Below are 15,237 nucleotides of genomic sequence, written 5' to 3' on the forward strand. Positions count from 1 at the left end.
TTAAATTTCTTTAATCTAAGATTCATTGTTTAGATGTTTTTTATGAAGAATTTAAATTTTTGTAATTTTAAAACAGAATCTTAAACAATTAAAAATATAGATTTTTAATTTCCTTAGGTAAAAAATTGAAATTCTTGATAGAAGAACTTTCACGTTTATGTATTTCTTTTATAACTTTTATTCTCTCTTCCACCTTAAAGTTTTCAAAATCTCATTCTCGAATTCACGACTCTTCCCTCATGCTGATGATCCTCTTCTTCAAGAAACATCGTCTGAGCTTGTGGAACGTTGATCTGTGCGAGCGTAGGGGGACACGTAGAACTGCACCCGTCAGGGGAACAGCTGTCACTACGGTGGAGGTGCTCGCCGACACGGAGGACCTAGGTCATGCCTTGTGTCGTTAACTGAATGTTGTTGTTGGGTATGGTTGGTGTACGCTATCGTTTGAAAGCATACCAACCATATCTTCTCTTCTCTTTGCATTCATTTTCTTTCACCCTCACAATTTTAATTTTTTTATCCAAATACAAAATTTTGAAAATAAAAGAATTTCAATTAAAGTATTTGAAATTCTTAGAATTTAAAATTTCTCAGAATTTTAAATTCTGTCATCCAGACACACTCTTAAGATAATTATTGTTGTAGTCTTTGTGATTGCATTATCTTCGTCTATATCATTGCATAATCTTTAAAGTAATTATTACAAAAGTCAAACATTTTTTATCATATGATAATTTTTAGAAAAAAATACATAAACACCCCTTGAGATTTTTTTTTTTAATTTACATATACTCCTCCTTGTTTAATGTTTACAACAACCCTTCAAAGGGATCTTGATGTTTTTTCTCTGCGAATACTAATTGTTAGATTGTTAATTTTTGTTAGTGGGAGGAATTCAAGCCCACGATCTCTCTCTCTTCTTCTCCCTTCAACTATCAAGGTAATCTTATAAGGAATGCTAATGTAATGTTTTCAAACATCAAGGGGTTAGTTAATGTAATATACATGAGGTTTCATGTTCTCAAACATTAAGGGGCTAGTGTAGGAATAAAAAAAGAGTGATATTGTATGTAAATCGAAAAAACCTTAAGGTTGTGAGTGTAATTTGCTTTTATTTGAGAAATGAATTGGGTTTGATTTGGTTATGTTTGTCTGTTTAGATATCTCCACGGCAAGGTCTTCTTGAGAGTGTGAGAGTTCACATTGGCGGAGAGTGAGCACTTTGTTGACCCTCAAGATAAGTCTCATCCCAAGTACCATCAAGTTGCTGACTTGAAGTTCTTAATGTTCCCGAGGGTTGATGTTCCGGAGGGAGGAGCAAATGTCGGGTCAGTCTGCCAAGAGGATTCCTCTTCGTGATGCTGTTTCCAAGGTTGGTTTGGATTCAAGTTTGAGATTTTGTTTTCTTATTCTTTGTGCTTTCATGGCATGTTTTGATCGGGGAATTGTGAATAATGAGACTCTTGGTTATTTCATTGGGAGAATGTATCATGTCTTTGTATAGACAAGTACCGACTGAGGTTTAGGCAACATCTTGCTAATGAGATGGTCACTATGCTGCTGACTGTTGGGATGCAGAGATTGAGTGCTCCTTTGGTTGGATTGAGTGTGTTGGCATTGCTGACAGATCTGCATACGATTTGCGTGCTCACTCGGTAACCACTCTGTTTAACTCTAAATAATGACTTCTTTGATGAATTGTTGGGGTGGTTAGTGTAATTCTCAATGCTTTCCTTACATCAGGAATAAGTAGACTTGGTCTGAATACTTTCTGTTGCTATAATTCAGTTGGCTTTTGTTTAGTAGCCTAAAATACATTTACCTCTTTGATGATAGTCTTTTCTCAACCTACCATCCTCCTTGACATCTTGGCATGTGCACAAGCACAAATATTGGCCTTAGCATTACAAAAATGAAGTTTTTCTTTATAATTAACCTCCCATGGAACTTGTTTCATTTTCACTTAAACCATTTCTAAGTTTGGTTTAAGTGTGTGGAGTTTAACTGGCATTTGGTTTGACTAAAAGTAATACTTTCACTTAATATATTGAAGTTTAGTAATCACTATACTTTGATGGGGTAAAATGTATTATGTAGTATTAAAACAAGTAAGGAAATTCTAATCTTATAATGTGAGAATTTCAGCGTTCCCATAATGCCTTATCTGATATCGCAGGATAAAAGTGGTGTTCTACAAGTGGCTCGTGAAAAATTTTCAGAACCTAAGGAAGTGGAGGTACTGTGTAGTGTATAATGTTAAAGGAGTTGATTTATTTATGGATGTACATGACTGGTCCCTTCAACTTCCTACACAACCCTAAAAAATCTTTGGACATCATTGATTGATTTGGTTATAACTCCTGTAAAGAAAGAGCTGGGTCTGGCATTCAAGGGGAATCCGAGGATGGTGGTTGAAGCACATGAGGTAACTCTTCTCATGGTGTTATCTTCTCTGGCGGGAAATGCCTGAGAAAGAAGCTTTGGAAATGAAGGGGAGGTGGAGTTTCAAGTGTGTACACTTGGGAAAGTTGTGACTATTAAGAAGAATATGGTGACCATTCAAAAGAAGAAAAATATAGAGCACGAGCGAGTTTTTACACGGTCTGTGATTGAATCATCATTTGGAATTGGAAGGATAATTTATTGCCTCTTTGAGCACACATTCTACACGAGGCAAAGTAAAGCTGGGGATCAACAGTTAAATGTATTTCGCTTCTCTTCACTTGTAGCTCCTATCAAATGTACAGTTTTCCCGCTGGTTCAGAATCAGAAGTATGAAGAGGTTGCGAAACTCACTTCCAAGTCATTGACTGCTGCTGGAATTTCGCACAAGATTGACACTTCAACTATGTGGATAAAATATAAGTTCTCTTTAATATGTAAAATATACCTACAGATAATGTTAATTAAAATTTATTGGATTACAGTTTACACTTAATGATAGCATAAATACCTGTAAAAAAATTGTTTAAGGAGAAGTGAAAAATTTTGTGGAATTTGGAACCTAGGAAAATTAGAGATCCTTCATGCAAATGAAAGGAATAACAAAACTGAGAGAGAGAACACTATTTAGTGGATTAAATCTGCTGAATTTCTCTTCATGGTCTGTTAAGGTAACAACCTACTCGACAAATATTGATCAATGACCAAGGACACACCCAAAATTACATAAAAAAGCTGGCAAATTATGTGTTGTTCAACAATTTCTTTTCCCAAATTAGAAATATACATACCTTTGGGGTTGAGGAACTGAGGTTCTTCTTCTTGAAGACTGTACTGTATGTGTTATTCAATAATCTTTTGGTTTTTAAAACTGTTTATTAGTTATGCTTCTCCTCAAAAGTAAATAATTTGAAAACTGAAGAGACCTCCTCGTTCATGGGATAATGTCAACGCTACTATTGATAGTATGCCTATGGTTGGTTCAAGCTCACACTTTGTACTCCTTGAGCATTGATCTCTATCGGATAATTGTCAAGGGCTGTGGTGTGTGGGAATACTCACCATATAAATCGTTGAAACTAAATGCCTTGGCAAGAACAATATTCTTTTAAAATTACATCTTGGGTTGATCTGGTTCTGGTCTAGGGGCACCTTTTTTTTCTTCTACGAAGTAGGCTTTGTTTTAGGCTAGGTGCAAGTTTGGTCTTTTGGCTCTTGTGTGTTCAAGTGTTTTTTTCTTGATAAAACTAACTAAAGCGATTGAACTCAAACGATTTTTGTTGTGATAATACCCAAATACTTATGGTGTATATATTTCTTGTTTTTATTAACTTTTGTTAATATCTTTTGAAAATGTTAAATAGGTACATCAATAGGAAAACGGTATGCAAGAACAGATGAACTTGACGTGCCCTTTGCTATCACTGTAGATTCAACATCATCAGTGACTATTCGGGAGAGGGACAGCAAGGGTCAAGTGCGTGTTGATGTGGATAAAGCTGCCTCTGTTGTTAGGGAGGTGACTGAAGGCCAGAGGACATGGGAAGATGTGTGGTCAACTTCTCCTCATCATTCCTCTACATCTGCATCTGCAGATGATTGAGTTTTAATAGTCACCATCTAGGTTGATCCATCATAGTTTTCTGTTGCAAAATTTTGTGTTGTTTTTTTAGCAGTGAATCAAACTACATGGATATTACTAATTGTCAACTAGTAGATACCAATTTCTTATGTGCAACATATGCTGCTGTTTGTAGTCATAGATATGTTACTTTGAGAAATTTCTGGTTTGGCAATTGCTTCTCCAGGTTTTCTCATGGGGTTGGGTCTTACTGCCTATCCCAGCTGATATCAGGGGGAATCCGAAGATTACTTAGAAATGTTGTCTTTTATGCTGTGGATTTTAGGCTAACGTGGCTTAACCTAGAAAAGATGTTTAGTTTGGGTTACTGAAATTGCTCTATTAGGTTGGGCACAAGCAAGTGATTTCATCTCAACATTAATAGAACTCCAAGGTTAGTAGTGATTTCATATCTTGCCACTTCAAAACCTCCAACTCTCACTATACTTACGTTATTTGTCCAGGTTTTATAAGGGCCTTAGCATGTCAATAAATAAATTTTGCGGAATACTTGCCTCTAGGGGTAAGCAAAATGAACTTGAGTGAATTGAATTGCTACTGAATTGACTCATAAGTGGCTCCACAAAGTTTCTTTCCGATGATATGCAGTGCATTATGTTGTTATTTATGGTTAATATTCGAAGAGAAAATTCCAAAGATGCTCTTAATTTTCATTTGTCAATATATAGATTTAGTATCAATCAATTAAAAATTTAATTTTTCAAAGTAATTATTATAAAATTTAACAATACTGATTTAATTAATTTTTTTCTTAAAAAATTCTTTTTAATGGCGGTGGTAATGTGGTATTGACATCCTTCTGTTCTTTCGTTTGAAATGGAATTAGAGTCATATTGGCCAACCACTTAAAACACTTTTCAACCACAAGAAAGCCCAAAGCATTTATCGCGAACTTAAATTTTTGCATCCAGATAGTGGTAGCCCAAAATGATTGGCTTCTCACTTCAAGGGTGGCAAAAAGATAAGACCCAATACCGTTTTGCTTTATGACACTTTATCTTTAGCATTTTTTTGGTCTATATCTTTCGCATTTTCATATTTGCTTTATTTTTTGGAGTGGAATGGGTCCCACGAAATCTTTTGTGTATAAAGGACCTTGTCACTATCTGAAATGAGTATTTAGTGGGGTATTATGTTAGTGAAAAATAAAATAGAAGAGCACAAGTGTAACAATTCAAAATTACGTCAGAGGGGTATTCGATTATAACTTTTAAGTTGTCCCGGTTACACATAGAGGGACGCAAGCATTGGCATGATTAAACAAAGTTTTACTAGATCCAATAATAGAGAACCAGCTCATGCAGAAGAAATTGACATTTCTAGGCTAATAGTAACAATAAATAAAATATAAAACTAAATTTTACATTAATATCGTATCGTGTCCAATGATGCTTACTCTCTTGAAATCTATCATTTCAAGGATATAAAGTAAAAGTACAAATTATATCGCAGTGGTGCTATTATAAACAAACGCTGCTCCATATATAGAAAAGGTAATGCCATCAAGAGATGTAGTGAACTCTAAACTATATCCATCATCCATGCAGGTGACGTCATCAAGAGATTAGAAGAATATGCTACACCCGTTCTTGTTCTTGATCAAAAGATTAGCTCCAAAAACTCGGGTAGCCATTTCTTTTACAGTAAAACATGTTCACAGTCTTACTGCATATAATCTTTTATCCAATAGCATGTTTATGTGCCTTTCTTCAAGTGCCAACTCCAATTAACTTGAGCTGTGATAGGAAATTGCAATCAGATTACATTATCAGCATGTGGAGAATATAATCTTTCAAAGTCATAATAGAAAATTATGATATCAAAGTAGGAGAGGGACAAAGAAATTACAATGTTATTGTGAGGACTTCCCCAATAAAATCCTTGAAGGAAAATTGGGAAAACATTGCAAGCAGCAAGGATATAAATCATTAATGCATGCATGCCCATCCATTCCATAACCAAAGTCATGCGACGACATCCACAGACATCAACCTGCAAAGAGGGGAAAAAACACTTAAGAATGTATCAAGAAGATGATTAAAGAATGATGCTATGCTGAAGTAAATTTCATGAGAACTAAAAATTGTATAATTATCAAAAGAAGGAAATCATGTAACATTTAAGTCGATACCAGTACATAGAGCAATAACTTTTTGTCTATATAGTTAGAAAGCTCTTCTAAAAGGGAGAAATTAAAATCTAACCATCAAGTATATTCCGACAAAGAGGACGCCTGCAGCACCAGCAGTGACACATGTGTAACTGAGCGAGTAGAGAACCTTATTTATATGCATTCCTACAAGAAGAACCATGTCAATATCTACAAACAATATAAATGCCAGTGGAACAATGGTCCTGTGCAAGAAACAGTTAAAAAGAATGCATACCAAATAAGTCCAACGCAAGGCCAAAAACTAAAAGACAAGAGGTTGGGATCATCCAGTATATGATTCTCACTCTGTGGTCCTGCATGCAGCAACAAGGAAATAAGTGAGTAACTTATAAGCAAAACAGGAAAAAAAAAAAAAAAAAGATAACAGAAGAGCAAGTATTACCTTAAAATGGACAATAATATGTCCATAGTGCAACCCAATCAAGCAGGTGACAATAGCCATCACTGAACTATAAATCCACAATGCAACACAAAATTAGGGACAAGGAAAAGCACTCGTTTTTGCGAAATAAATTTCATATTCAAGTATTGGTCATTGTTTTTCCTCTTTACCCTCTCATTGAGATTTGAGAGTGACAAAGTGAGCTCACCTTAGGAGTCCTTCAGGATCAAAAGGGGCCTGACACCAAGCAGGAGCATCAGGAGGTAATGGTCCATAGTTGGGAGAATTAATACTGCATTCCTATTGATGATGATAAAAGGAAAAGAAAAAAGCTAACGTATTTGTAAAAAAATGAAAAGCAACAAGAACTATCTATCATATTGGATAAGCAAATCTTAAGAGAGGATCATACAGGCATCCGCGCATATATTGGTCTCTTGTACAGGTGTTGTATACCCAATATCATTCGATCAATCATTCCAACCACATTGCAGGCTGGACCAGTGTTACCCCTTACTCCACATTTAACCTAGCAATTATATAAATATAAACATAAATCCCGTTCTAAACCAATACCAGAAGTTATATATTCCAATGTAACCTCAAACCAACAAACAATGAGGAAAAAACAGAAGATATCAACACTCACTGAAAATGTCTTTGGCTCTGCAGAAGGTTCTGTTTGAATTTGATACACCCAATCTGGAACGTACAATCCATATAGCAAGCAAAGATAAAGGAAAGAAAGAATCAAAGCCACAGCCCTGTTACAGTCAAACAGATGAACAAGGCATCGTCATGGTGGGGTATAAACAAAGAAAAATCCCACTAAAAAAACCATGATTTGAGATACACATTCAATTGAAAAGCAGCATTATTAGGACTAATCATGAACACTAGAATTGCATTACCAACAGAATATTCTTAATTAAAAGAGATATGGACATTGCAAATAAACTGTCATGCCATGCACAAAAATAAATAAAATTAAAAAGAATTGAGATACATGCTAGTGTATGCTTCCAGGTTAAAAAAAAGTTGTACTGTTGTAGCTTTAACAAATGTCAAGTAAGAAAGTAAAAGAGGAAAATTAAGCTTACCACTGGTATCGATACTTCCTTAATAGGGATGGTCCTGAATTAACAGTATCATCACTCTTGAGCCAAATTTCACACAGTGCGACAACCAAATATGCTACTGCAATTCTCTGCCATTCAATGAAGAAAATAGGGAACAATAATTAATATACAGGAAAGAATATAGACAAACAGAGAATTTTATGATTATATTCAACTAATTGGTCAGTTGGACAAATGTAAAAATTACCATAGCCTAAAAAGAAAAACTTAATTGGGCAAGGAATTAGATGGTTAAACTTGTGTTCAGAAAAATTCTTGTGAAGGCACAAAAGTTTATGCTTCTCCTTTACAACTAGTCACAAGGAGAGGCAAAGAAAACCCTGCCGAAGAAAGCATACCTGTAGTATTCCCATCCATCTTATCTGTTTTATATCCACTCCAAATGTCAGATCATTCACGCGATGGAAATAACCTCCTGTAGAAGGAAAATTTTAGACATTTGCCAGAGAAATGTATAACAAAATGCAAGTTCTCAGCATCTAACATACACATTGTTATAAATTATAAACACTATACTGTTTTAAACATTTAATACTTTCGGCTCAACATTCATTAAAAGGAACAGATGCTAACAAAGTTTAAAATTTAGCCAAGAACTTGCCACAAGCAAAGCCAAAGGTTCAGTTTGACCACCTTGAAGGAAAAGGCCTAACGCAAGAAGTTTTAGAGCCCGTAAACTTGCTTTTCTAGATGCATCAACTCCACAAGACAGTTTCTGTCGAAGAAAAGGAGTACTTAGGTTAAATGGACCATTTATCATGAAAGTTCCGCAACAAATTCTGGTTCTACTTAAAAATAATATAAAACAATCTAGATTGCAAGAAATTGCATTACTAAGCAACATTATCACACTTGGTTTTGGCTATACTTTGTTAATTTATACAACAGATTCAATTGAAAATACCTTGTATGAGAGTGCAAGCGAAACACCAACAATAAATAGGAAAAATGGCATGACATAATCAGCTAGTGTTAAACCATTCCATGGGGAATGGTTGAGCGCAGGAATGAGTCCGCCAGCATCATCAACAAGTATCATCAGCTACACCAACATTGACAAATTCAGCAAGAAAATGCAATAAAATGAAAAGGAAATCAAAGATCCTGGGTTTGTAATACACACATTCCATTTTGCCTAAAAATGAAATATCAAAGGTTTAGTGGGAGTCCCATTTGTTTAATAAGGAGAGATTATTGAATCCTTAGATTAATCTTATTATCCTTTTAGGTCATTGCAATTTTACCTTCATCTTCATCAAAGATCCAGTGCTTTGGTCATGCATACCAGCAAATAGCATAACTTACACAACATGGCTAAATAAGACAGCTTATCCTGCTCAGTCCAATTTTGTTAGGTGCACCAAACAAGGTCTGAAGTCTAAAAGAATTCCATATAGGAAATAATGACTTTACAAATGTCATAAGTTGCATAAAATTCATTCATTTAATAATCATAATAGACTTGTTATTGAATGATGCATATTTGGCAACAACATAGGATATGCATGTTACTTCTAACGTGTTAAAATGATCGAGTGTGCATGATGCCGTTTTCTAAAGCGAATGGCAAGCATTGCGTTTCTTTGTCATCTCCAATTCATAAAGTAATACAAAAGTAAAGACAAAGTGGTGACCAGTCGGCATTACATCCAACCGACTGCACGTTATGCCACCAACACCACTCTTTTACGATGCGATGCATTAGTAACCTTGTATTAATTAATAAATTAATAAACTTCAACATTAGGCAATTTCTTATTAACCTAATCCATATAGAATACTTATTTCTGTGGCCTTGTTGCTGAATGAAAGATAACTAACAAATCATGTCATGCGTGAAAAGAGGTGAAACAGAGATCGAATCAGAAACTTATATTTGCAAAAACTGACGTTTACTGTCAAACGGTTTTAAGATTGGCCAAAAAACTCAACTATTATCATCATATGAGTGATAATATATTTTATCCCATTGTGATTTTAGTCAATTCTTATTAACTAAAAGAAAAGAAGCGCAAGTGTGCCCTTTTTTAGTAATATTTTTATTTTCATTTGGTAATCAATTAAGATTGGCCTAATAATAAGAGGCCACTACAAGACACCAAAGTACTTCATCGCTTGGGAGCTGGGGTATACTATTTATTTCTCAAATCAATAATTGCAAAAACTACTATGAAAGCACTTCGCGGGGGAAAACAGATGAAACTAAAAACATACTGTATTATTCATTAAAAACTTAATTAAAAAATTAATTAATACACGATAATAAGTACAAGAATAATGATGAAAGTGAATAGACAGGTGAAGTAAAGAACAAATAGGCATGTCATGATTTAAAAAAAGAGAAAAAGAAGTATGGCTGACAGTTTAACAAGTTTTAACACAATTATTCCATCATAACACATTATTATAATATATTTGTATATGATAAATTTGTTGACTTAATTTGTGACTGCCAAAGTAAAACTGCTTAACACATTATATATCACATTATTTTGTTAGATAAATTTATCGAAAAGGCAAGTAGCCGTAATGCTGTTTAAATGGACGGCTCTCCAGAAGAATAAAGAGAAGAGATATAACCCAAAGTCTCTTAAAACGGTGAGTGATTAAAAAACAATTTTATAATTACAAATGCAACAAAAATATATGAGAATAACTACATAAAAAAGGATAAATATATTTATTTAAAATAAGTTTTGTGGTAGATTTTTTTTGTTAAATGAGGATAAAAAGTAGTGGAAGATAATAATAGTTTGTGTTAAAAGTAAAAAAGGGAGAATATTGAGGAATATGATCAGAACAGGCAAGTAGGCGCAGTGCTATTTATATTGAATGACAAGAGAAGGGAAACAACAACGGACGGTAAAAAAACAAACAACCAACACCAAACGCTATTATTTCCTTCAAAGTAAAGCAACATTACTTTAACACGTGCACACTCTTTGCATTTCGTATTCTCTCAGGAGTCAAATTGAATTTGGGATCACAAATGAAAGCCATAGAAATCTCCAGGAATCTCTCTCCCTTTACCTCCCACACCCTAATCAATCAATCTCCAACAAGTAATAACCATTAAACACTTAAAAACAAGCACCACCGTTGAGTCACAACTCATTAGAGAGAGGTGCGCAATTGCGGTGCCTAACCTCGCTCGTTACTTCAATTATTTTTTTGGACTACCCACCAAGTCCAAATCCAAGTAAGGAATGAGGAAAAGACTCAAACGACGTCGTTTGGCTCTTCCCAAAGTTGTAAGGAAGGAAGCATCTTAGCATTTGACACTATTATCCAACAAGGTGTAACGCATGCTAAACTTGTTAGGAAAAACCTGGGTTCGTTACTTGTTTTTCACACAATATATTCCTAAAACTTGAAACTAAGTTCTTGCTAAATATTAATCTAAAAAAAATACCGAAATAACTCAAGGTCCCACGGAAAAAACAAAAAGGCATAACCAAAAAAATCTTACTAAACATAACAGCTAAAAAAAATACGCTTCCCCTTTATTAGATAGGAAAATGATTCGATATATAAGTTATGCGGATTGTTATAAGGAAAAAGATAAGAAGAAAAAGGTCCCATGTTAGATCTCTTATATATGTTAAAAAAAAAAACTAACATTTGGTGATAAAAAAAATAATAAAATGATTTATTTTCCAATTTAAAAAAAGGAAAAAAAACACCCAAGGGAAAGAGGAGGAGAGAGATTACCGCGACGGTGAGACCACGAAAAACATCAAGAGAAACCAGACGCGGAGATTTGGGTTGAGGTTGGTGCCTGGAGATAATGCGTTGTTCCTCAATAATGTTGTGAATGTGAAGCGGGGTAGTTTGGCCAATGGGGGAAGAAACAGTGGCAGATCTTGATTCAGAGATCTGGCTATGGGGGAGTGCCATCTCCACATCATCATCATCATCATCATCATCATCAAAGTTCTTAATAGCCTCGTAACTCGCCATCTCTCAAATTAACAATGTCTTCTTGCTACCATCTATTTATACATAGATAATATTCTCATAACATGAAACAAATAATAATAATAATGATCAGGTGAATCCTTCTTTCTGAGTAAGGAGGAAAGAAAGAAAGAAAGAAGGAGAGAAGGAAGGAGTCTTCTTACTTGAAGAAAAGAAACAATGCACTAATTGAAGGAGTCCAGTTCTTTTTTTTTTTTCTTCTCTCCTTGGCTCTTACTGTTTCTTGAACTTGTTCTTTGCCTTGTTTCCCCTTCTTCCCCGCTTTTATAGGCCATTTGGAGAAGGAGCTGCCACACACAACACAAGCGTTTCTGATATTTTCCTACATTTATTATTTATTTTATATTTATATATGCCCCTAAAAAAAAGCTTACTCGATTAAGATTTGTAACTCCTTTTTAAAAAATATCTATATAAATGAAAAGATTTTTATTTTTTATAACTAAAAATTTAGGTGAGTTAGGTTAGTGAAATTCACCAAAGACCTTCGAGACTCAATCAACAATAAATACTTACAAAATAGATATTTACTAATAAAAAGATTATTGAGAATCTTCTATTGCTCTTAATCTGATTATATTTTTATTTTCAAATAGATATTTATTGAGGATCGTCCCCCCATACGTTACCACGCTCTTGTTAACTCCTCATCAACACCAAGGTCATTCGTTATCCCAAAAAATATATACTACTGTGTACTATTACTGTACCACTAATAATTACTCACTAATAACAATTTTAAAATTATATTAAAAAATGAAATAATTTTCAGCATTCTTTTTTTTGGGATACAATTATCAGTAATTAGTCGACTAACGATTATGTTTTCACTTATAAAAAAATTTATTCACATTTTTAAAAAAAAAAAAAACTGTAAAAAGGGGTGTGACGATATATCAACAATGTTATCAACAAAATCTAAAGATAGATAAGCTAGGAACCTAAAACAAAACAATAAAAATGAAAACTTATCTAAAATATGTTAAATCTTAAGATTTTTTATGATGAAATTTTATTTGAATAATTCAAAGTCATTAGAAAGATTTTAACAATTCAATTAAAATCAAACTTTATAATATTGAGTCATTTTAAGACATTAATTGTTTTTCTAATGTATTTACAACTTATAAAACAAGATTAACTATTGTTATTATTGCGTATAGTAAAAAAAGTTCATCAAATTCGAAATTGTAAAAATTTATTTGAAATTTATTGTGTCATAAAGTAAATTAAATAATTTTGTTTTGATTTTTATCAAAAATATTTTTTTAAATCTTTATGATAAATGAATTATTAATGATTTTGCAAAAAAAAATAATAATAAAATTTAAATGATCTCTGTTTGTCCGAGGCATAAAAAATCTCACGGGTGAGTATCAAAATATAACATTAAAATATTTTATGTTCACAAAAATTAATTGTATTTATTTTTTATCATTACATTCGTTCCTTTTTAATTGTCTTTTTCGATTGTTATGTTAAAAAAATACAATAATTTTTTTTGATTCTATCAAAATAATTATAAAATTTCTTATTTTACCTCTTTTTTTTATTCCATAATAAATATATGTATAAATTAATGATATAATTAATAAAAGAGAAATTGTTGTGATTTTGAACCTTACATATGATAGATAAATAGAAACAAAAATTCTTCAAAAATTTAGGAGTAAAAAAAAATATATAGTAGTAATAAATTAATAATTAACTAATTGAATTTTTTCTTCATTCATCTTTTTAATAGTTTTTACCGATTAAAAAACATTTAAATAATGGTAAAAGGATAGTAGCATTTCGATATTTTGTGTTCACAAAATATTAATTAGTTTAATTTTTATTTAATATTTTATACTAAAGAAAGGATAGAAAGATTATTAAAAAAAAAACACTCCATTTTAGAGAAAATTAGCAAAACTCTTAATTTCCGAGCCTCTTGGGTATTGTTTTCGGCCACTGAGAGTGATGGGACGTTTGAATTTTGAGCTCGTTAACGTGTAAAATCGAAACAACAAAATAATAAAGCTTTGCAGGAAAATACTCAAAACATTAGTTAGACATTTTCTATATTATTTTCACATAACTTTTTATTATATAAAAAAAAAGATGGATATGGATCCCATAAAACGAGATAGGTTTTACCAATGAGAATGAGTTCAAAGATTAATAATATTTTAATTATTAATTAAAATTTATACGAATCCTACTAAGTAGGATTATTTATTTTTTATTGAATGAGTCTTATTTCTAATTTAATAAATCTCATGTAAATGTTAGCTAAGAAAAATGTGCAACAGGATGTGTTATTAGGACATATTTTTTTCAAGATGTAGATGGATCTGCAAGTTGGTGTTGGGCACATTACGCTAAATTCATGTGTACGTTGGTGCTAGATCATTTGTAAGTCATGAAGGCATTCAAAGAATAAGAAGAGGAATTGCCCCAAAAATAAAATAGAAAAGACCCATCAACAACTTGTATAGAATTAGAAATAGCGTGTTATTGTTGATCCTCCGAGTGAGGAATTCCTCAACTCAACTGAACCGTGTTGAAATGTCTCATTTAAGTCAGTGTTGAAGATTTCAGTTCACTTAGCCTTGACTGGCTTAATAACTCTGCTGCAGCCTTATTTGGGATTAGGACCTAGCCAAGCCAATATTATTATTATTGCTCTGCCTCGTAATTTCCTAGCCCAACTTGATCATAAGATTGTCATGTAATGGGACCCCATGTATTTTTTCATTTCCTCTTAAACTTTCAATATTGATTTATTCTTACCATTCATCTTTTTTTTTTCTTTGGCACAATTCAAACAGCTAGTATATTATCTGAGTATTTAAATTTAAGTAAATTTTTAAGAAGTTAAAATAATATATATATATATATATATATAATCAATTAATACATATAGATTTCAAATTATATATCAAAAGATGAAAAAGTTTAAAATTAATATGAATACATAATTAAAAAGAATTTAAGAATAGCTCAAAGGACAAGAGAATAAGGGAACATTTGGTATATTGCTAGAAGTATCATAAACATTATATCTTAATTCATATGATTGACGCAAGGTGTAAGGCATCACTTGTTTATATTTGGAGAACAATTTATTTAGTGAAATAACTTCTATTTAATTTTTTTGGTTCAATTACAGTCACATGTCATAAACAAGATTAATATTTGATCGAGTTGATCGAGAGACACACATGATCTTTGACCCATAACCAATAAAAGTTATCATAAATAGTATATAATGCAAAATGAGTCACAATACATTTTTTTATCATGTAACACCCAAAGCTTACTCACTAAGTGTGGCACTATTGACAAATAGCTTAGAACACAAGTTATATTACTAGATAGATTGTTCTTCCACCACATATATATAATAAAATCTTACATCATTGCATCAATTTTATAGTATATATATATATATATAATATTTGAGAAGTTTCAAGCACATGAACCTTCAAAATATGAA

At 32.5% G+C, this 15,237-nt stretch overlaps 2 protein-coding genes across 2 annotated transcripts; one reads left to right on the plus strand and one right to left on the minus strand.

The window, feature by feature from the left end:
- Positions 1-245: 245 nt before the first annotated feature.
- LOC114397454 (glycine--tRNA ligase, mitochondrial 1) lies at positions 246-4,499 on the plus strand. Its single transcript, XM_028359487.1, is given in 6 exon segments — positions 246-384; positions 1,196-1,293; positions 1,295-1,487; positions 1,490-1,546; positions 1,549-1,655; positions 2,177-4,499. Coding segments are annotated over 6 exon segments (672 nt in total). The 3' UTR covers positions 2,255-4,499.
- Positions 4,500-5,337: 838 nt separating this feature from the next.
- Positions 5,338-12,059, minus strand: LOC114396159 (heparan-alpha-glucosaminide N-acetyltransferase-like). Its single transcript, XM_028358054.1, has 14 exons — positions 11,900-12,059; positions 11,490-11,770; positions 8,683-8,820; positions 8,412-8,493; positions 8,117-8,193; positions 7,740-7,846; positions 7,289-7,403; positions 7,052-7,168; positions 6,848-6,939; positions 6,640-6,706; positions 6,472-6,550; positions 6,289-6,380; positions 5,933-6,076; positions 5,338-5,820 (listed from the first exon to the last, which is right to left on the minus strand). Exons 2-14 carry the CDS (start codon positions 11,736-11,738, stop codon positions 5,794-5,796), a joined length of 1,386 nt encoding a protein of 461 aa, XP_028213855.1. The 5' UTR covers positions 11,739-11,770; positions 11,900-12,059; the 3' UTR covers positions 5,338-5,793.
- Positions 12,060-15,237: the final 3,178 nt, after the last annotated feature.

Source organism: Glycine soja, chromosome 18, assembly GCF_004193775.1.
Source record: "Glycine soja cultivar W05 chromosome 18, ASM419377v2, whole genome shotgun sequence".
Taxonomy (NCBI): Eukaryota; Viridiplantae; Streptophyta; class Magnoliopsida; order Fabales; family Fabaceae; genus Glycine; species Glycine soja.